This window comes from Pelmatolapia mariae, linkage group LG6 (genome assembly GCF_036321145.2).
Source record: "Pelmatolapia mariae isolate MD_Pm_ZW linkage group LG6, Pm_UMD_F_2, whole genome shotgun sequence".
Classification (NCBI taxonomy): domain Eukaryota; kingdom Metazoa; phylum Chordata; class Actinopteri; order Cichliformes; family Cichlidae; genus Pelmatolapia; species Pelmatolapia mariae.
In genome coordinates this window covers 4,569,187-4,593,139 of record NC_086232.1, presented here as the reverse complement: position 1 = coordinate 4,593,139, position 23,953 = coordinate 4,569,187, and the positions used below count along the sequence as shown (strand labels likewise).

General features: G+C 41.9%; 1 protein-coding gene across 3 annotated transcripts in view; it reads right to left on the bottom strand.

The window, feature by feature from the left end:
• Nucleotides 1-6,273: 6,273 nt before the first annotated feature.
• LOC134628873 (atlastin-2-like) overlaps nucleotides 6,274-23,953 on the bottom strand; it is a 44,483-nt gene continuing 26,803 nt past the window's right edge. The window contains exons 8-14 of one of the 3 annotated variants that reach the window (XM_063475672.1): nucleotides 23,781-23,919; nucleotides 17,063-17,190; nucleotides 16,679-16,735; nucleotides 16,304-16,375; nucleotides 15,577-16,008; nucleotides 12,588-12,602; nucleotides 6,274-8,792 (exon numbers count right to left, since the gene is read on the bottom strand). In XM_063475672.1, the coding sequence (XP_063331742.1) occupies nucleotides 8,682-8,792; nucleotides 12,588-12,602; nucleotides 15,577-16,008; nucleotides 16,304-16,375; nucleotides 16,679-16,735; nucleotides 17,063-17,190; nucleotides 23,781-23,919 (954 nt within the window). In that variant the 3' untranslated portion in view covers nucleotides 6,274-8,681. Of the gene's footprint in view, nucleotides 8,793-12,587; nucleotides 12,603-13,715; nucleotides 14,224-15,576; nucleotides 16,009-16,303; nucleotides 16,376-16,678; nucleotides 16,736-17,062; nucleotides 17,191-23,780; nucleotides 23,920-23,953 lie in introns of those variants that run through there. The other 2 variants (XM_063475673.1, XM_063475674.1) reach the window with 2 other exon arrangements.

The window sequence follows — 23,953 nt, the reverse complement described above, 5'->3', positions numbered from 1 at the left end:
GCATCCTCATGGAACAATATTGTGTGCCCTGAATTAAACATTACAGAGTTAGTTTATCATTTTCACACTATACCACTGCTCCTCATATCTCTCATCAGGCTGTGTGAAGCACAGTGAACAATTCAGTCCAGGCCTTGAGCAGCCATAAACATCCTGAGGCATGCAGTCACGTGCAAAAATTCCACCCTCTCACCACACACAGACATTGTTTTCATAAGCAGAGAATTTTAGACCTTGTTTGTTAAATGTACATAAGTGCCCTCAGGATAACATAAAATGCGTTCTGTGTATCAATGGTTTCTTATAACAGAGTCTGTAAGTGGGTGTGTGTGCGCAGAATTTTGCGTATCAGCATAAGCACTTGTTAGCAAAGCATTCTTCATTGCATCAGCATGTGTGTATGTGCATCACTCTTCATTGCGCATGTGTATTTTGTGTGTGGATCACTTCTCAGTGAATCAGCATTTCAGTTGAGATATGTGTGTCATTTCTCACTAAATCAACGAGTGCACATGTGTTTGTCTATGCATCACCTCATGCTGAGTCAGTGTGTGTGTAGATGTGTGTGTGTGTGTGTTCATCACTTTCCTGTTCTGGTGTCTTGGGTAAACCACGGCCTGAAGTGTGCCCTGGGGTCCTGCCCTCCTCCTTTTCAGTCTGTTTGCGACCATTGCTGCTGCTGCTCACAGTTCTGTCCATCCTGGTTCTGACCCGAATTGGGGCAGTCCTTTCTCCAGTGTCCATGCTCGCCGCAGGTGAAACCTGCATCTTCTTCTGTGTTTTGTCCATTCTGAGGTGGCTTTTAACCTCAGTTGTGCCTTCCATCTCTGCCACGCCCTTTTCCCTGCTGCCCGATCATCCGTGTTGGTCCATCACTGCCCTGCACAGTGTTAATACAGAGTTATCAAGGTCAGCATTCTTTTGCTCTGCCTCACTTTTCATCCGGGCTTAATGGGCATCTCATCACAGCTCTGTCAGCTGAAGCTGTCTGGGAATTTCCCCCGTGTAGGGAAACGGGCCTTGGGTTTAGCGCCCTCCGTCTCTGCTGCATGAGATCCCTTTCCTGCAGCACTGTTGACATTTTCAGATTGTTGTGGTGGGTCCAGCTGCTGCAGCATTTGGACAGGGTCATGTTGAAGATGGTAGAGGGGAGAGCAGAAGTCCAGGTCAGCCTCGGCTTTCAGGGCCTGCAAAGCAGCCTGTAATTAAGCATAAAGAGAAAAACAAAAACAAAACAAAAAACAGACAGGAGTGTACGAACAGGAAAATGATGTTGTTTGCTGTGTTACACGGAGAGGGGAGAAACGCTGGGCCAGGCCCTGTGTCAGCCTTCTCTCCTCCTTGTTTTTAAAAAAAATAATATAATCAACTCAACTCATCTCTGGCCAGCAGGTTAACTGGACACAGATCCATGTTTACATTTTGACCCCTGCTCATCAATGCAGGCCAGGGGTGTGGTGAAATTCTCCCTCTGAACGTATTACCTCCCTGTGTTAATGGCGTCGTGGGCAAACCACAGCCTGTAACCTCATCAGGAGTCCTGTCCCCCCGCCTTAATCTGCCCAGACCGGTGCCGGCTTTCCTCTCCTCCTTCAGCTTTCTTAAACCTCCGGTCAAGACAGTCTTTCATCCAGTGTCCAGCTTCCCCACAAAAGTAGCAGCGGTCACGGTCGCGGCCATCTCTCCACATCCTCCAGCGGTTATCTCCTCGTCTGCGCCTCCTTCTTTCTCCATTCCGCAGCTGGCCTGCACCCCCACTTGCTACAGCACTGAACAATGTCAGTGCTGCATTGTGCAGATCAGTACTTTGCTTCTCTTCCTTAGCTGTTTTCTTCACATCCAACCGCTTCTGGGCGTGACGGCGTAATTCGACCAGCCTCGGCTCGTCCTCTCCCCCCACATAGGCCACTTGACCTCGGCTGCTATGTCAGGTCTCAGTCCTTTGAAAATGTGTCCGCAGAGGTGGCTCTCATAAAGATCAGCTTCCGCGCCGTCCATATTCGGGGGCTTGACCATGCCGCTGTTAGCCTCGAATGTGGTCATAAGGCGGTGAATGACGTCATCCACAGACTCATCCTTGTGTTGTTTACAGGTGTTTACCTGCTCACCATGTCCACTTTGTCAGGAAAAGCTTGTCGCAAAGCCGCATTCAAATTAACTATAGCCTCCCGATAGTCCCAGTTTGCATCATTTGTCCACACCAGGTGTGTAATACGAAGATCAGGTGCTGGCAAACTTTGGGAAATTTTCTGGAGGTCCACGGGCTTCATCTTTACCGCAACTGCCCAGCGAAACTCCGCACCCGTAGGTCTGTACTCCTGGCAGAAAATGAGCAACTGCTCTCCAAACTTTGCACCAGAAACAGTCGGGTCTGGCAGGAGAGAGGTGGCCTCTTTCACATCCGAAGCTGTCCATGGTCTGTGTACCAAGATGGGCCCAGCTGGTCCCGACACTTCGACCATTGGCATTTGTGGGGTGGTTTGCTCTTTCTTCTTCCTGGTTCTCAGAAAGTATCTTACACCTCTGGGGGTTTCAACTTTCTCCTCCACCCTGGTCCATTGATCACTCTCATCGTTGTCCTCCTCTGTGTGCATGTCTTCACCAGTGTCGGGAGCCCCATGCTCTTCCTCTGAGATAGGTTTTAGGATCGAATACCCGGGCTGGGTGAGTTCGACCGTCCCATATTCCAGGCCCGCTTGTTTGGACCCCAAAATCTTTTGCCCCGATTGGTGACTCCCTTTTCCTCGGGGCCAAAATGAAGACACAGGCAATAGTGGGGGTGGGAGTCTTGGTGGAGGCGGTGATCTTACAGCGCTGGACGACTGCAATCAGGCTTGATGGTGGGGAGGTTGCGCTGGGCCGTGGAGCTGGTAGACCTGCTGTGGCTGTTGCGGTCCGGGAGGACAGGGGTCCAAGTTGGGGTCAGGCTTCAATGCCTGTAGGGCAGCCTGCAAAATAGCATAAGGAGAGGGCAGTGAACCGTCGCTAACATATGGTGGTGGAGCTGTGGGTTTAGCAGCAACTGCTTCTCCCTCAGCTCCTTTTTTATCTGATTTTGGCATCTCCTTAAGAGCTGCCTTTTCCTCCCGTCTCCCTGCTTCCTCTATCCACATTTTAAGACACTTCTTTTCATCATTCATCAATTAGTTAAACTGCAGGAATGTCTTAAAGACATAAAGACCTGGATGGCCGCTAACTTTCTGCTTCTTAATTCAGATAAAACTGAGGTTATTTTACTCGGCCCTGAAAATCTTAGAAATATGGTATCTAACCAGATTCTTACTCTGGATGGCATTACATTGGCCTCCAGTAACACTGTGAGGAACCTTGGAGTCATTTTTGACCAAGACATGTCCTTCAAAGCACATATTAAACAAATATGTAAGACTGCTTTCTTCCATTTGCGCAACATCTCTAAAATGAGAAAAATCCTGTCTCAGAGTGACGCTGAAAAACTAGTTCATGCATTTATTACTTCCAGGCTGGACGACTGTAATTCATTATTATCAGGATGTCCTGAAAACTCCCTGAAAAGCCTTCAGTTAATCCAAAATGCTGCAGCAAGAGTCCTGACACGGACTAGAAAGAGAGAGCAGATTTCTCCTGTATTGGCTTCCCTTCATTGGCTCCCTGTTAAATCCAGAATTGAATTCAAAATCCTGCTCCTCACATACAAGGTCTTAAATAATCAGGCCCCATCTTATCTTAATGACCTTGTAGTACCATATCACCCTATTAGAGCACTTCGCTCTCGCACTGTAGCCTTACTTGTTGTTCCTAGAGTATTTAAAAGTAGAATGGGAGGCAGAGCCTTCAGTTTTCAGGCCCCTCTTCTGTGGAACCAGCTTCCAGTTTGGATTCGGGAGACAGACACTATCTCTACTTTTAAGATTAGGCTTAAAACGTTCCTTTTTTGCTAAAGCATATAGTTAGGGCTGGACCAGGTGACCCTGAATCCTCCCTTAGTTGTGCTGCAATAGACGTAGGCTGCCGGGGGATTCCCATGATGCATTTGTTTTTCCTTTCCAGTCACCTTTCTCACTCAGTATGTGTTAATAGACCTCTCTGCATTAAATCATACCTGTTATTAATCTCTGTCTCTCTTCCACAGCATGTCTTCATCCTGTCTTCTTTCTCTCACCCCAAACAGTCGCAGCAGATGGCCCCGCCCCTCCCTGAGCCTGGTTCTGCCGGAGGTTTCTTCCTGTTAAAAGGGAGTTTTTCCTTCTCTCTGTCGCCAAAGTGCTTGCTCATAGGGGGTCATATGATTGTTGGGTTTTTCTCTGTATCTATTATTGTATGATCTACTGTGCAATATAAAGTGCCTTGAGGTGACTGTTGTTGTGATTTGGCGCTATATAAATAAAATTGAATTGAAATCATTGATCCTATGCACATCAGTCGATTTAACGTTTTTCTTTTTTAACATTTGTTGTTCTTCTCCCCCCAGTTGCTCTTCCACCTTTCTCAACTGGTTCACACAAAGCAAACCTTTTTCAGCAAAACCATTCTTTTTTGCCATTTCTCAACATATCTGATACTATCAAGTCTAAACTTTTTTACCATGGAATCAAAAATGGAGTTTTCACCCAGACCACCTAGAGGAATGCCTCCCACAGCCCCACTGGCCGTTTTACTGGGCCCCTTTCCCATAATGTAACGGAGCGTCCTCCGCTCAGCCTTTCTGCCTTTTTTCATTGGTGCAAAAGTGCTAAAAAACCATACACTAGAACGCCCAACTCGTTGAGCTCCTAAGATCCTGCACTTACTACTGCAACAGGGCTCAATTGCTCACACTAGAATACTCAAACTCATTGAGTTTCTAGGACCCTGCACCCACTTGTTGCAATAATAAGGAACCGAGGCTCTTCCCGTTGGTCTGGTTGAAAACCCTCCCCAAATCAAAACCCGCTCACCGTTGCAGATTCTTTGCGGTTCCCCTCTTGATTCGTCAGAATTCCTGCATGTGAGAGTCGCTGAAGCACATCGTGCGGTTCCCCCCTTTTTTGAAAACAAAAGAACGGTGGGAGTGAAGTAATTTTACCTCAGGATGGCCAGTCACCGCTTGCCCATGATTCAGCGAAACTCACCCGAGGAATCCTGCCGGACAACGCCAAATTGTTATGGAAAATCTTGAATGAAAATGCAACCAACAGGCGAGCGTGCCTTTTGAAGGGAGGTAAATGGCCTGTATTTGTATAGCACTTTACTTAGTCCCTAAGGACCCCAAAGCGCTTTACACTACATTCAGTCATCCACACATTCACACACAGGTGATGGCAAGCTACATTGTAGCCACAGCTGCCCTGGGGCACACTGACAGAGGCGAGGCTGCCGGACACTGGCACCACTGGGCCCTCTGATCACCACCAGTAGGCAACAGGTGGTGTCTTGCCCAAGGACACAACGACCGAGACTGTCGGAGCCGGGGCTCGAACCGGCAACCTTCCGATTACAAGACAAACTGCCAACTCTTGAGCCACGATATTAAAAAAGAAAAGAAAAACACTGCAGTGGAGAAAAACTGCAGGGGTTAGGAGTGACACTCCTAACCCGTTTTTCTGAGGGACAGACATCACCCTGAACCCTTTTATACCTCCCAAACAAAGAACATTCCACAGCAGATCAATTATTAGCAGATCCTTATCTCTTCAGTCTAGGAACAGTTCCGACCGTCATCTCCTCTGCAACAGGATGTCCAGAGCCCTCAAGAGGAAAATGAGTCTGCTGTGAAGGTGCAATAAAACTTGGGCCCCACTTGTGATCACATTCCACATGCATACAACTGATGTCAAGAGTGAGCTTTACTGAGTATAGAAAGTGTTACTACTATTACTAAAATGATGTGATTAATACATAAACTAAAGAAATTTCCAGTACATCCCAAACTTTTGAGCGGTCGTGGGTGTGCGTCTGTATGTATGTGCAAAACAAAAGTCTGTGTAAAATTTACACAAGGGGAAATGTCTGAGACATTTGCTAAACATATGACTTTGTAATGTTAATACTGAAAAAACAATTCACATTCTCTTAAGCTCAAATGAAATTTCCTTCATAAAACAAAATGTAAGTATAGAAACATACATATAATCTTCTGGTTGCTAAAGTCAGCATGGACATTAAGCTAATAAACAACAGCAGATGTTTTATCATCTAACAAATATATTATGTTAAGTGATTATGTTACAAATATTGCAGAATCTGGACATGGAAGTACTCTATGGTTTTTATATTTTCTTCTCTACTTTAGACAAAAGTAGTCTATGGTTTAGGTAATTTGATAAAAATGGTATTTTATTGTGCATTTAGTTTGAGTTACAACAGGATTCAGATATCAGTCCAGCTTTTCCATGTTGGCATTGGTTGTGCCAACCTAGAATACCATTAGCATTTTCAATGTTACCTCTTCAATAAAGGAAAAAAATGTAAAGACAGAACACCACCGGTATGTGTGTTGAAGAAGTCTGATTTAATAGTGTATTGAAAAATAAGTTAACTTAAATAACTTTAAATACAACATAACGGGGAAAAACAACAGATTATAAACATTCTTTGCCAGCAAGGGGTGAAATTGCAGTGCTCATGTAAGATAAATTTACACACACACACACACGCGCGCACGCGCGCACACACACACACACACACACACACACACACATACACACACGCACACACATATATATATATACATACATACATACACACACACACACATATATGTGTGTGTGGGTATATAGATATACAGATACATACATACATACATATATATATACACATATATGTATATATATATATATATATATATATATATATAGCATTCCTTTACATCTAGTGATTTGAAATCAGGTTTACCACCCAAACGTTCTGCCAGCTAAAAAAGTCTAGAAAATTTATGTTCATAAAGGTTTATATTTCGTACACATAGCCTGTGTGTGTGTGTGGCAGTAAAAAGAAGTACACTGTAAAAAAACAAAGAGCACACAGTGGTGACGTTGTGGATGGAATAGTTACTAAAGAAAATTGATCAGTAAAGCAAAGTTTTATGACCTCTGACCCTGAGATCAATGCCAACACTTGGAATGAACCTGCCATTCAATTTACAGATTTTGGCTTTGAAAATAGAAACACTGGACCCACCAATCTGGACCCACAAAGTGTTGTGTTACATATATGCGATGCAACAGACTGAATGGCAAACAATTCAATTTTTTGGTGTTTTACTATGTGGTCTTGGGTGGTTTAGAAACAAGAGGAGCTGACTCAGTCCATCAGATCTGCCAAGATAAAGAGTACAACGAGGAATGATGAAGGGAAGAGAGCTTAAGTTTAATAATAAACCCCCCCAAAACTAAATAATAAAAATACTCTACATTGCTAACCTGAGCTACACTGGAGAATAAAAATGAAAGTTTTACTCAAATACTGGCAGTCAGGTTAAGAGGACCAACTAGCAGAAATGTATAGAAGCTGGAGATCCAGACAGATAAACTTAATAGCTGAATATTTAGTAAGACATCTTTCTTGGTAGGTCAAGTAGAGAGCTGGAAATGTCTCAGATCTGTTGAACAAATATTTTGGTCGCTCTATGCTACTCTGTACTGCAAACATACATGAGACTGATACCTCATATCTTGCTGTTGGAAAGCAAGCATGACTGACAAAGCCGAGTATTAAAAATAAAGAGTATCTGGAGGTAAACACGTTAAGTCATAATCCACTTAAAACAGTAAAAAAAAAAAAAAAAACCCCAAAAGAACTGACAGACACTGTCTTTTATCAATCGGTACAATACATCTGCAGATCATTCTACTAAGGTGAATACTTAAGTGCTGAGCTGGTTTTATCAAAATTTTGCTCCCTTTACTTTCAGCTCTTTCCCAGATCCAGACAAACTAATTAAGGTAACTATAGATTACTATCTGAACTAGCTTGATAATAAAATTAAAATCATTTCTTAACCTCAGAAAATAACAAAAACAAAAAAACAAACAAATTGCTGCATAACTGTCATTTCCATCTTTTTCAGAAAAGGTTCAACTGAAGTAAGACTTTAAAAATCACTTAATAATGAAGAGAACTGGTTGGAGCCCTGATCGGAACTCATGTTTGTTCATGTCACAGGGTTAATTTATTGTATACACCCTACATAATGTGGATTTAAAGTTTTTATGGCTGATATATGTTCAGCAGAGTCACAAGAAACACTAAGAGAGTTTCTACGAGTAACGCTGTAAACTTTGGTTGTGACAACTATTTGTATTGCCGCCCAGCGACACAGAAACCTGATGAAGACAAGAGGAAGTACCGCAAAGAGAAAAGTGAGGAGGGTCTGGTGACATGCTCTTCATACATACATTCAGATAAACGGGGATTAATAATGTGCAGTCATTATTTGACAGGTAACCACACCTGGTATAATGGTGTAAGAATGGCCACCCACACTAAGAATCATAACCCTCGTTGAGAATAAAATACATCATACCATTTTGTCCAGAACTACAGCGTGCCCTTAAACCCACAGCCAGCATGGCGAGGAACCATCATCTATATCCAAAAAACCAACCTATTTATACATTTCAAATCGTTTTAAAACAGAGCAGAAGGTGGATGTGACAGGAAAAGGGAAGAGAGAGAGGGAGAGGAAAAAAACCCCAACATGACAGGGAAAACGTGGTGTGCTGCTAATTTTTCTTCTTGATGTTGTTGTTGGAGGTGAGCCGGGGCCGTGGTGTTGGGATAAAGCTTCCAAACAGGACTCGACTTCGGGCCACCTCAAAGACTTTGGAGAAGATCTGGAGGAAAAGGAGAAGGAAGATGTCACATCAGACTTGAAGTTCTCTATGCATTCGGTAACACAATCTCCACTTTGACCAACTCTGCTCCAGCTCAAAATCCCATCCTCAGCGCTGCAGTAATTATTCATCTTTTATCCCATTACAGTTTAATATTTATTTATCAATCACATACAGCCAGCTCTGGTTCATTTTACAGCAGCCTTGATGTCAAAATGTGTGCAAATAATCATGTTGCTAGGCAACCTGGCATGCCACAATAGCTGCTTTATACTGTTATATTGTTTCTATGGGGTGAAAATGATGTCCTGGGTTGTTTTAATTTTTTCTTCTTTTGAACCCTCACCCCTCAAAAATCAGTATTTGATGAATAAGCCCATTTCAGTTTCACTCAACACATAACGTAATGAAATCAAAGCTACTAATCGGTACTCCTGTACTGTATGCACAATCAAAACCGTTTACTTTTGTTACATTTTATTTGGCTAACTGGACTTGTTTGGAGAGGAGGTAGCTGCTGTCTCAATATAGCAGGATCACTTGAGGCTGGGTCTAAAGGTGAATATTTTAAAAGTGTTATGGACTGTTAAAATGCTGCACAGCATTAAAGAGCATTTTTAGAGCCTGGTACAAAGAATGGTGTTAGCCTCTTGCTCCATAACAGCTGTTTTCCAAGTTATCTTGGAGTAATATAGGTAAAGCTTTATGTTGGGTGTGTAGTAGTTTGACAGGTGTGCCACCAAATGGAGCTATAGTCAGCATCTATCTACGAGGATTTTTATACATTATTAAAAAAGGAATTATATGATGCATATTATGGCTCCAGTTTTGGGCAAATCCCCAAGGAAGGCATCACCAAGAAGTGATGACTGTACGTTACAAAGGTTAAAGACTGTTGCAAATAAATAATTTGTGGTCAGCGTGACGGATATACTGGCATAAATGCCAAGGAATGTCAGGAGAGGAGATCAGAAGAAATTCCAGATGATGAGAGAACTCAGTGGAACACTGAGCTCTAGTGAAGCATGCTGTGATTTCTGGCATTGGAGGTAATAAGTTTAGTTTATTTCACTGGATCAACATTGTCCCGTGCCCTTCCCTCCTCCTGCTACTCCTCCCCCTCTCCCTGAATTGTACAGTTTGATGGATCAGGGAACAAAGAGTTTTTAGCCCTGCTGGTTCTGCTGCCGGTGAGGAGCAGCCCATCGCTGATCTGGTTTCTCTGTGGTTAGATAACAGTTTGCAGAGGACTGCTGACATCATCCATGATGTTCAGCAGTATTTCCAGAGTACTTTTCTCTGTCACTGTTACCAGAGAGTCAGTCTAGCTTCATGCCAACCACAGAGCCAGCCTACCTTCGCCAGCCTGGAGGAATCCTTTTTGGGTGTACCACCCCTCCAGCACGCCACCACGTAAAAGATCAAGCTGGCAACCACTAACTGGTAGAACATCCACAGGAGTTTCCTGCAGATGTTTAAGGAGTGCAGCCTTCTCAGAAAATACAGTCTGCTCTGACCCGCTTGTACAGGTGCAGATTTGTGTTGCAAGACCAGTCCAGTTTGTTGTCTATCCACACCACAAGGTACTTCCTATGACCTAAACCATTCCCCTCTATCAGAACCACTCAATGACATGGTCTAGACTTCCCAGACTACAACAAGGTCCTTGGAGCTGTAGGTGGTTCCTCTGACACCAGACAACAAAATCTCTCACCAGATTCCTTTACTCATCTTCTCTGTACTCATCTTCTTCTAATACACCCCATGATAGCTGTATCATCGTCACATTTTTGAACATGACACATCTCTGAGTTGTTAAGTCTGAAGTGTATAGGGTGAAGGGAAGAGGGGCCAGCATTGTGCCCTACGGTGCACCAGTGCTGCTCAGTCCTTCAGCTTGACATACTGTGGTGTCTCAGTGAGGTAGCTGCTTATCCAGGTCACCAGGCAGGGGTCCACTTCAATCCGTTCAAGTTTTTCCTGGAACATAATTGGCTGGATGATATTGAAAGCACTACAGAAGTCCAGCAAAAGTATCCTGACTGTGCAGCAGCCATGAACACAGCAGGCCCAAAGGCAGGGGGCCTTTGGGCCTGCTGCCTTCCTGGGTCAAAGCCAGTTCTCTCCTCACCTGGTCTGCAGTTATGCAGGGAGAGGACTGTGGGGAGGGGAGGAGGAGAGGTATGTCCTCTGTGTCAGGTGAGGGTGCAAGTGAGGGAGAGAGACTGTGATGAGCAGGGTGTGGAGAGTGCAGCAATGTCATGTGGAGAAAGGAGGTGGGGGAGGGCACTGTAGTGAGGTGGGACAGTTGGTTGTTGGTCATACCGATTGAAGAAGGTTACCAAGAGTTACTTGGCTCCTCCAATGTCTCCTCTATTGTACCACCCCTTGTCTTGTGTCCTGTCCTTTATTCTGTAGGCCACCTTCTTCCCGTTGAGGATAGCCTTGACCTCCTGTGTTATTCAGGAGGTGTTGTTAGGATAACAGCGTACTGTCTTGACAGGTGAGACCGCGTCCACACAGACGGCCTGCGATCCCTTCACTGTCCTCATCATGTGGATCCAGCAGCATATCCCACTCAGTGGATTCAAACAGTCTCTCAGGGCATGCTCCACTTTTGGAGACCTATTTCCTGATGCAGTGTGTTGAAGCCGACGGCCTTTTAACCAGAGGGTAGGTGTAACTGTGAGGATTTTCTCCAAGGCACATACATCAGTCATGTGGTAGTGCTCTGTCTTTACACTCCCCCGAGTGCAGATGTGGACTCCCTCAGCAGATATCTGTTAGCCTGCGGCCATACTAAGAGTTTTAGATACCTGCATTTTATGAAGCAGGACTACAGAACAACCCAGCATTCTGTTGGCAGCCGTGCAGTAAAATGGAACTGCAGCTAAATATGGAACTGCAACTATTTTTCAGCAGGGCATGAAATGATGGTAATAGACAGGTTAGAGGAATTATGGACAAGACTAAACAACTATTATTCACTAGAAGTTGATTCCAAGAAGTTGATTCTGTTTATCTGGCCATGAGTACAATTTACAGAGAGTTAGGGAATGGCTGCAATCACAGAATTGTAAGGTGGAGAAAGATCACCATCTTTACCATGGTACTGATGGCCATTGATCAATGGTTATTGATCAATAGTTAAGACAATTTGCATATTAACGATCATTAAAACTGGTCCTTACAGCCCATTGTTTGTCACTGGTGCTAATTTCGGTGATTATACAAATGTTGGGGAAACCTGCAGGTAGCTGAGACTGAAGAAGTGGATGAGTGACAAAACATTTCTCATGCTGAAAATGACATGTCCAGAATAATAGAATGAACCTTTAGAGATTTCCTTTTCTGGATGATTGAGCATGCATCAAGACATTCGTCATTATTGTCACTGGTCGGTACCAGACTTACTAGTTGTTTAATCTAAATTGTTAACATTTTAATTGATGCTCAATGCTAGTAAACTGTTATGTCCTAAATGTTATGCCTCCCTACCTCCTTCACATCGAAAACAGACAATAGGTGTCAATGGGTGTTTTGACAAAAATGAGAACACAACCAATTCGTAGTGCAGGGGGTCAATTATAGACAGAGAACAGGAAGGGGAGTGTATGAGATGTGGCCAAGCTCCTGAAATTCAAATAATTATCTAAAAAAAGTTCATTGATAAGTCTTAGTGGTTTTGACTGTGATTAAAAATAAATAAATAAATAAATGAATAAAATCTAACATACCTCCCTAGTCCTGCAACTATTAAAAAAAAGAAAAGGTATATGTGAAGCAAGGGCTCACCTTTCGTGGAGTCCTCTGGAAGCATTAAGGGGCAAATATGAAAGTTAAATCAAAAAAGCAAGAACAGAAAAACCAAAAATGTCACTACCATGAACTATGGTAGTGAAGCTAATTTGGGGAAGGTGGGTTGGAGCACCATGTCAATGTTTCTTTGACAGAAAGCACTTACTTAGAAAATGCATAGAAAAAAGTGCTTGTATAAATAGCTGTGAATGGGTGAATGAGGCAAGTTGTATAAAATGCTTTGAGTGCTTAGGAACAGTAGAAAAGCACCATATATGAACCAGTCCATTTACGATGTAAATGTACCAGTTTACCATGTACCAGTGTCAGTCACACTTGCGACTAATGCTTCAACTTGTTTAAAAAAAGCAAACTGTTGCTGCTCCCATTCACAGCCATTTGTTTTTGACTGCGACAAATCTACAGCAAAGCTACAGAAGAATTAATTTTATTCTTTATTGGGGCTGCTACTGAACTATTATTAATATTAATAATTAAAGTTAATAATTAAATAACTATGAATAAATCTACATCCTCAGAACATCTTTTCTGCAGCAGGAAACATTACATCGAAGTACAAAGAAAAACCTCAGTTTTGCATACATTTTTTCTTCAAGGTCCTTTAAAGCCTTACAGAAACAGTCACTTATTTAATAGCACACGTACACACACAAAATATACCTCATCTGGGAGTCAATGCTGTCAGAACTCTTTTTGCCACTACTAATGTAGAAAATCATTTATTTTTTGCCTTCACTGAAGTTCTACGTATACCTTGCACCTTATTGTATACTGTTCTTGTGTTCTATGCTTGACTATTGAAAAATAAAATATTCAGTAAATTAACCTCCTAGTACCTGGCGTCCACATATGTGGACATCACATTTTGGGATGTCTAGACCAAAATACTTAATTTTTCTCTACAAGGGCCTGATGTCCACTTACGAGGACATTATACTGCCACTGTTCTATCAAAATTCAAAACGAATATCGTCATATGTAGATCTCATTTTTCTCAGAAACAAAAATCTGGTAAAAAAAAAATCTGGTAATTCTTTGTTTTTACATTCATCAGGTCCCAATCAACCCAAATAGCAAAGAAAAATTAAAAATGCATGCCATGAAAGAGTTCGGGTCTTAGGAGGTTAAACTCCTGACAAATAGAGGTACTTGAATTTTAAATAATAAAATTTAGACAGTTGATGATGGCAATCACCTCTCACTTTTGAAAACTTTTGAGTGAAGCATAAAAGGTGGGGAAAAAACACTGATATACCATGACCTAAATGAGAACCTACATAAAAATACTGATACACAGTGATGGGAATAACGGGGTTACAAGTAACGGCATTACTAGGGGCGTTACTTTTTTCAGTAACAAGTTATCTAACTAATTACTATTCCTATTGTTACAACGCCGTTACTGTTACTAAGAAGAAAATACGGTGCGGTCGCGTTACTATTTTTCAACAAACAGACGGTTGAAGCTGTCTTCAGCTTACCACATCTTATATCAGTTGTACGAAAGTAGCTGTAAGTAATCTGGGCGCTACAGCTTCAAGCAGCTGCGCGCGCTCTCGTGGGCGGCAATCACTTTCTGGCAGACGATGACTTTTTGGCACAACACCTGGAGCTAAGGGGGCAAAACAATCGCATGAGTGCTGCTGTTTGACTGAGGAAGAATAAAGTAGTCGTGGTAAGCCAATCACAAGACCACTTCAAGATGACAAAGCAACAAGGTGATATATACCAGTTTATAAATTGTGTTGATAGGCCACGTAAAACCAGAGTCATGATAAACAATATATACACGTGTTTTTTCCTCAATAGTTTCGTCACGTTTACTGTCTAAGGACAGCACAGCAAGCACTCTCTGCTTATGACCAAAAAATAAAAAAAACAAAAAACAAGAAACAGCCCTTTCGTGTTGGTGGAAAAATGCACCATGACGACCAATCAAAAAATGATATGGCAACATGACATTTGGCTGTTTAGGAAGAGGGGGAAGTTTTAGGAGTGACGGCAAGAGAGAGAGAGAGAGAAAGACAGCAGAAAAAGAAAGAGAGTGAGTTTTGAGATGTGAGAGATTTGCGACGTTTAGCGTGTTTGGAGTGCGTAGTTAATGTGTTGTCTTGTGTAGTTAGTGTGTAGTGTTGTGGATAGTTTTGTGTTGTGTGTCAGAACAATGAGGTGACTGCTGTCTCCAGGTAGAAAACAGGAGGAGTGATATACCTCCTGCTGTCAGACCTGCAGGTATCAGGTTGTGATGTTCTCCTTTATAGTGGACAGAAATTTTTGGAGTGGCACAAATAATTTGTGTGGCATCTTACTGAATGCAGAACACCTGATTGTTATGTAAATAGTTTGAAATGGTTATTTAAAAAAAGGGTAAAAGCTAAATGGACACAAATAAGTTTGTTGTTTGCAAAACTTGCATAGGATTTTAAAATTGACAATTTATATTTGCATTTAAAGGTATGAAATATGATTCTATAAACATGTTCGTGGTTGTTACAGTAAAAAAATCTAACCTTTTCTACTTTTTTTTGTTTGATTTTAGATCAATTGTGCTAATACAGTATGTCAAAATGAAAACATAACTGTAAATTCAGACACGTGAGGTTGTGCTGAAAAGAATGACACCAAACAAGGTAAAGTAAATAGTTTTTAAAGGTGAAATGTAGAGGTAAAATCAAAAGTAGTTAAAAATGGCCAATTATACCCTGGACCCCAGAGGGTTAAACTTTTTTTTAAAAGTAACGCAATAGTTACTTTTCAAGTAATTAATTACTTTTAGAATCTTGTAACTCAGTTACTAACTCAGTTACTTTTTTGAAGAAGTAACTAGTAACTATAATTAATTACTTTTTCAAAGTAACTTGCCCAACACTGCTGATATACTCAATCAATCAGTTAATCAATCAATCACTGACATAAAGATTAGAAGAAATTTGCACCACTTGTAATGCAAAGATTGTCCTCTCACCTGTTCCCAGAGGGTTTCAGCCACCTGGTCAATGAATCCTCCGACCTCGCGAAACTCTCCAGAGTATTTAACATAGGCCCAGATACAGAGTGCTGTCAGAGCCAATCCCATCACCAGGTTGCACAGCGTGGCCACAGAGCTAATGCCCACAAAGCCGGTGACAACTGACACTATGTACATGACAAACATGACAGCAAAGAGTGTGGCGGGCGTCCGTGCAGCGTAGAAGATGTTCTTTCCATCATTCTGCTTGCTGAAGTTGGCATAGGCCTCATCAAGTTCTGCCTCCAGCTTCTCCTGGTAGCGCCGGCAGAAATCTTCTCCGCCCATCTTCTTGACAGAGCGGAAGCACCGCACGGAAGCCTGCCGTAGCTCCACATGACGGCGCTCTAACTCTGATGGGGAAATGTATGGTTTGTCCCCACCACAGATCTGAGACCAGGACAGGAAATACAACAAAAAAATTAACTGAATTCATCAAACAAAACCTGGATCTCTGAGTAAATGAACAGGAAGTAACAGTGTTTAGACAATGATCAAACTTCTGGCACAAACTCATGTTAACCACATATTTTGTGGTTATATGTGTACTCTTCACAAATCAATCAGAATTGCGCTAACTCAGGAGTTACATCACTTTAGTCTGACATCCAAGTTCTGAGGTGTCTGTATGTCAAACTCTCCAGATCAGCTTAAATCTATGTCCCTCAAAATGCCATATGTTTACCTGCTCCATGCTTTTGTTGTATAAGTCTTTGGATCCTGCTACAGCTGCAAGGTTATTTGCTTCAGCTGTTGCCTAAAAACCAGAGGACAAAACATATTGTGCAGAAACAATCTTTATCACACATTAATCAATACAGAAAGTTTTTAATTAAACTGAGATTGAGTGCAGCTTGATCTGAGGGATGTGGTATTGTTGTTTTCCTTTAAAGCAAATGTATCAACTTGATACTTGATTGAAGATGTAAAATCTTCATAATAAACAGACGTCATTCACCTCTTAACCTCAGAGACATTTACTCTTCTGATTACAGATCATAATGTAAACTGTCCAGGAGATGGAGCCATCTAACAGTGAAACTGAAGGAGCTGAACCAACCTGGAGCATTGATTTGGGATGAGGGAGTTCCTCTCCCTGATAGATCTTCATGTAGGCCTGCAAATACAGCAGTAGGGTAGGGAACATTTTTAGAAATTTGACAATACAATCAACCAAAACGGATAGCTTTTTCTGTGGCTTTCAACCAAGTCTTACATAGAAATAATAGTTTCACACATTTTCATCTGAACATCTGACAACCATCTTGACAGAAAGTAATAGCAGTAAAGAAGTATTCCCCCGTCATCAGATTGCCCATAATCACATTTTCAAGCATCCCACTAGGAATCCCACAAAAGCTCACTTCTTTGATCCTTTTCTTTTTTGGGGAGCTTACTTTGAAATCTTTTGTTATCTGATGACTTAACTGACGAGTAAACTCACTTTGAAATAGTGCAGCAGATCTCTGCAGGTAATTTTGACTCCTCCAATCTCTTTTTCCACTAGATTTTCTGGAGCAAGCAGCGCTGGAACGAGGTTCACCAGCTCCTTCTTGAAGTCCCCATCAATATCTGAGTGACACACCAAAAACATATTTACCTCCCCCCCCCAAAAAAAGTGTATAATAGCTTCTCCTGGTGGAGAAGCACTGAGTTGTGTGCATTCCATGTTTATCCCTGAGGGGTCATTTTGATCCCTCCTGCAAATAAACAATTTCCTGAGCAAGCCAAGTTGTTCTTTTATATCCATATTTTCTCATTTCAAGTAAGACTTGACCAAATATAGGTTTTTAGGTGTTATATTAATTAGATCTTTCACAGTCTGATCACAGTCTGTAAATTGAAATTCACATTAGAATAAACAAACAAACAAAGGGTACAACAAATTACACATAATAGCTAACACATCTAAAAAAATTAACTTTACAGAAAAACATGGTGAAAAATTATAAACTATTTTTGGGTTGTAGGATTGGTTGCACTGACACAAAGATGGCATATAAACATGCACTCCCTGCCAAACAGATTGAAGAGCTGATCATCGACATTTTAAAAATTAATCTCACAGCTGGCTACAAAAACATATACAAAACACTTTAAATAATTATTCTAAAAAGCAGAACAGTCAAAGCTCATTATTATATTCATATCTGCCCCTGATTACCATACCTACAACCTCTCATCCAGGGTCATTTCACTCTTTATTTGCTCTGATTAGTTCACTACAATCTTCACCACAAAATTCAAGAAGAATTATCCCAAAATACTGTTGATGGCTACCAAAAGCATCTGGTTGAGTTGCAACTTGCTAAATGATTTCAATCAAGTATTTGTGGGAGTTTATGAATACTGTTGACCCTATGGTGATTAGAGAAAATCCCAAATTATTCAGGAAAAATAGACACCCTGCCCAACCAATCAGAATATACAGGCTCCAGTATGTTTCAACCAATGGGAAAGCAGACCGATGCAGTGTGTCCCACCCACCTGCTCTGTGTCCACTGCTATGTTGTGTGTGTAAGCTTGCAACAAACTCTACTGCACATAAGTTTAATAATTATCAGCTACTTTCCATGTTGTAGTCGCAGTTAGTAAACAGGCAGATGCTGCAGTTTTCTGGTGACTTTGAAGAGCACCACATGGAGCTAAACTGTTAGCCTTCATTAGTTCTAATTCGTTATCAACAGCCTGAAAGTTCATCTCAATCTGCTTCCAAAAAGCCCTGCATGTTCCAATTGAGAGACACCATACTGTTGTCTTCGAGTATGATGCACTGAGATCGCTCAGGTTTTTTTTGGTATGCTGGATTGCTCCTGAGGTGGATTCCTCCAGTGAATTAGATGGCGAGCCTTCCCAACTGGACTTAACCACAAGTAAGATTTCTGGATCTCAGCCACTTCTTCTATCTGTCGGTGGTACACACTGTGCAGGGGCCTGTCCTTCCATGATTGTTCTTCTCTTTACTCCTCTTCTTTCTTGGGTTTCTGCTACCTAAGGTATTCAATAAGCACACTCACAGTTGTAGCCATTATCCTGATGGCTACAACTGAGTGGTATGGATAAGTGTCTCTTGTTGTCTCATCCTCGACAGTTGTTTTGACAGTCACTAGCCTTTGGCCTCCTTCCTTCCTCTTAGCGTACTGTCTCAGGGTGCTGGACTTGCAGCGAAAATCCCCACGCATGGTAAGGACCTTCCTTGTCTTGATATCAGTGGCTTCTATCTTCTTCTTTGGCCAGCTTATTATCGCAGCAGGTTATCTGATCACTGGCAGAGTTCAGGTGTTGCTCACCCATCTCTTATTCTTTCCATTAAGCTGATTCCCCACAAATGGCCTTACTCGCTGCAGATATTTGATGATTAATGCTTCCCTTGGTTCCTTGCTCGTTTTGAGTGCTCAAATAGAGTAGAAAAGCGCTATATAAGAACCACTCCATTTACCATTTCCTAGCGGCCTCTTCATGGTTCCCGTTGTCCTTAGTGTGTGCAATGTTGACTTCTAGTAGTGCAGTCCTCTCAGTTCTGACTACTTTCCCTGTCTTTATTACCATCCGACGACCAGTCTGAATGACATCCTGATGTTGTTGCTGCTCACCCTAGTGGTATGGATAAGTGAATCGATGTCTTGTTCACTCCTGGCATACAACTTGATGTCATTCATGTAGAGGAGGTGACTGACAATTGTTGCTCCATTCCGTAGTCGATATCATTGAATTGTAGCCAACCTTGTCAATGATCTCACTGAGGGGGTTCAGGCCTATGCAGAATAGCAGTGGGAACACAGCATCTCCTTGGTAAATCCTGTACTTGTGCTTGTGCTATTGGCTTGAAATTGGCCTCCAGTGTTGTTTGCCACATCCCCATCAAATTGTGTGGCGTACTGAGTCATAGGCTTTCATGTGATAAGATAAGATAAGATAAGATAAGATAAGATAAGATAAGATAAGATAAGATAAGATTAGATTTATTAGTCCCACGTGTGGGAAATTTGTTTTGTTACAGCAGTGGACAGTGCAAAGTTGCATAGAAAAATTAGAGAAAAAACACTGGAATAATATATCTATGAGATACTGTACACAATAGAATAGAATAAAATAAAATAAAAATAAAATACTATATACAATCGAATAAAATAGAATACAAATGCTATATATAATTGAGTATAATATAACGATGCCAGAAAAGAGTATTGCACTTAGTGTTATTGCTATTGCACATGTGTGGATGTGTGTGTTTGATCAGTTGAAGTCTTTGTTGTGGAGTCTGACAGCAGTGGGGAGGAAAGACCCGCGAAATCTCTCCGTCCCACACTGTGGGTGCTAGTGCTGGGCGATATGGAAAAAATATTTATCACGATATGAATTATTTTATATCACGATAACGATATATATCACGATATACCACCTGACCTGTGGTCATCTGGAAAGTATGCAGTCTTTAAACAGCGAGTGGAGAGGGTGCAGTCTTTGTTTTGAGTTACTGTAAAGCATGTCGCAAATCCGGGTGCACGTAAAGCAGCACCATGTTGCAAAACCACAAGACAGAGTTTCTTTGCGAAAAATATCATTTTTTTATACTTTATTTTCTCTTGCATAAAGTTAAGAGTATGTATAGTGAGAAGACAACACTAATATATTTGCACAGGCTATTTAACCCTTTAAGACCTACCATAGAACCAAGTCCGCCAGAGCTATCTTTACATTTATTTATTTTGAGTGTCTTCATAGTTTTATTTTTGAGATACACAAATTTTTATATACTACAGGAAAAATGAAAATAAATAAATGCAAATTTGCAAAAACACAGCATGTGCATCAAAATAAACTATTTACAACAGTGTAATTTGACTTCTAAGCATCCCAGAAACATTACAGAAGAGCATAAAGTCAAACATGACTTTTAAAAACACCAACATAGACTTTGAAGCTTAAAAAACTATATTTTCCGCGAAAATGACGTCACTTCCGGTTTCGGACAGGTAATGGTGGACATGCGATAGTTGCGCTGACTTATATTGTAGGAAGTGTTATGAACAGCTGATCGGATCGGCAAAGCCTGTTTCTGGAATATTATGTTTTTGTTGCTGCAAGTCTGGAATATTATGTTTTTGTTGCTGGAAGTGCTTTTTATGCAATTTTTGGAAAGCTATATGTGGAAGAAAACCGTGACCTAGGGCAAGCTAATGGAATAAGATGTAAGTACAACTCCTACGGTTTCATATGCAAAAAACAAAAAAAACCAAAACATTATTGCGCTACCTTACGTGGTTACAGTTCTACAAGGATTTAAAAATAGTTAGGGAAAACGGAGTGTGCCTGCTCCGACCGGTTGTAAAGGGTTAATGATATATTTTATGTAATAATTTGTAAAATTCGGGTTAGAAACGATAGAAACGATAGAAGACAAATGGCACGATAGACACTTTTCTATCGTCCACACGATATATATCGTCATATCGCCCAGCACTACTAGCAGGTATGGCATACATAGAACACCATAACCAAATGTCCCCTTAGGGTAGTTGAGAATGACCGAGTTAAGATCCTGTGGGACTTGCAGATACAGACAGAAAAACTGGTGATGGCAAACCAAGAGGAAGACAGCTGTAGTGACAGATGTAGCTATACTGAATGATAGCAGCTCGAGAAGTGCCAAGAGCTGAGAGGAGAGCTCAAGAAGATGTGGAGATAATCACAGCTCAATGTCTCTGCTGCAGAGTTGTTCTTTTACAGTGATGTGCCCGGGTTTACACCATCTGTCGTTCACAAACACTGCCAGTCCCCCTCCTTTCCTCTTACCGCTGTCTCTCGTCCTGTCCGCCCGCAGCAGCTGGAATCCCGGTAGCGTCACGCTCATGTCCAGAGTTAGCGGTGTTAGCCAGGACTCCGTTAGCATCATGATGCTACATTGCCGGTATTCTCTCTGTGACCAGGTTAGCAACGTGAGCTCATCCATCTTATTGGGTAAAGATCTTACGTTTCCAATGATTACAGAAGGGAGAGTTGGTCTATAGCGTCTCCTTCTCGGGCGACAGCGCTCCCTCCCAGCACAACACCCACGTCTTTTCTCCTCAGCTCGCTGGGAATGTTGTGTCTGTCCGCCGGCAGCACTGCTGCGGGACGCAGCGCTAACAGCTGATCCCTACTGTAAACAAAGGATCCATGTGCTGGGTTCCCAAACACGGGCGAAAAAGGTGGAAAAAAACAGAGATAGACAACCAAGACTAGCATAAAACGGTAGTCCATGATTGCAGAATCTAATTGCTGAAACTTTAGTTACAAAAAATTACGCAAAAGTAAAGAGGAGATAAGAAAGAAGCTCAGAACGAGCGGAGCTGCTGTAACAGGCTGCCACGCACGGGGGCGCCGGAAGTAAAAAATAAAAAAAAATATCAATCCAGGATGAGGTCAGTCTGGTCTTGCAGTTTTGTGCGATTGCTCTATCTACTAGAAGGTGATGTTTCGCCCCTCTAGTGTTCCTACCAATATATATTAAATGGTAAATGGCATGTATTTGTATAGCGCTTTACTTAGTCCCTATGGACCCCAAAGCGCTTTACACTACATTCAGTCATCCACCCATTCACACACACATTCACACACTGGTGATGGCAAGTTACATTGTAGCCACAGCCACCCTGGGGCGCACTGACAGAGGCGAGACTGCCGGACACTGGCGCCACCGGGCCCTCTGACCACCACCAGTAGGCAACGGGTGAAGTGTCTTGCCCAAGGACACAACAACCGAGACTGTCGGAACCGGGGCTCGAACCGGCAACGTTCAGATTACAAGACGAACTGCCAACTCTTGAGCCACGACCGCCCACTATATTATATTATATTATTACATACAAAAACAGAAACAAACTGTCTGTCCTTTAAGCTCAGGTCGGGCCTAGGAGCACGAGGATCCTATGCACTATCCTAACTATACTAGGACTCCGCTATTCTGGACACAGAAACCTGATATCATTCCTGGAATGTGCTAGAGCCAGTCCCCAAATTTGGGGGTCACTGCTCTGAGTGTTTCAATTACCTTCACCTTCAGTGTCTTCTATAGTTCTTCTCTCAGCCTGTTTCCTTTCTCGAGCTTCTTGTGTTCATTCTTCCTGAAGTTGCTTTTGCTACATCTATCACACGGCATTCTTTCTCTGTTAGTTCACTACTACTCTATGCATGCATATTTTATGTTACATATTATAACATGTAACATAACATTACATTACATATTCCTCCACTCGCATAAATTCAACAACCTGCACACATAGAACTCAGCAGCCATGGATAAAAAAGGAAGAGTTTCTACTTTCCAAGACATCCTGCATGTTTGTGCCCTTGCAAGTACCTCTGCTCTGAGAGATTTTCAGGATTAAAGCATTAAAATACTGACACCTATGACACTTTTCACTACTTCCACTGCTACACTACAAACAATAACTGCTGATAGTTAATTTGGCAAAAGTCATTTTCAAAATTGTAAATGGTACATAGACAGTGGTTTAAAACAGTTCTTGTGTTGCTTCCACAGTGTAACTTAGCACAGTAACCTTAACTGTCCAAAGTGAACAATCACATTGGGACCCCTTTTCTTTTGGGCTTCCATACAGTCAAAACTCAGGTGATCTGAGCGAGCTTGATTTGGTTTCAAGAACAGAGAGTTACCATCAAGAGCATGATGGAGCAGCCCTCATAAACTAGTCACTTGTGTGAGATGGCTTCTTTGTGCACATGGCTGCCAAGTTCTGTGCACGAAAATATACTTGCACAAGTGATCATCAATACCTGCACAGATGGACAGATTTACTTGTGATTATGCTATTTCTTGCACACAGCGTTTGATGTAAATATCAATCTATAGCGCAGAACATTCAGAGGCTACAGCACAGCTGGAATAATAAGGTGGCCACGCTATTGATGTCAAAACACAAAAATTCCTCACAATGCTCAGGTCTCCACCCAAAGCTAAGCATCCTGAGGCTCGATGAGCAATGGAAAAAGGGAGGGCAAGGATTAGTTAGTGCCAGAGCAACAATCCAGGAGCATCCATAATCGGGAGAGGGCCCAGCTTGAGGAACAGAGAAATACCACCCTCCAAGGGGTGAGGAAGAGAACATACACATTAAAAGAAGATGAACTGACCTTTGCTATTACAAGTTCTATTATACCTGTGAGCCGCCCATCAAAATGAGGATTGGTGGCCACCTTGAGGCCAGGGTGAGGCAACAAGAAACAGCTGATTTTGGAGAAGCAGGAGTGGATGTGTCTGCGGACATTCTGGAGCTCCTCGTGTTGGTTCTGTTTCACCTGAACACAAGCCAGGCACTTCAGTTAATATCTG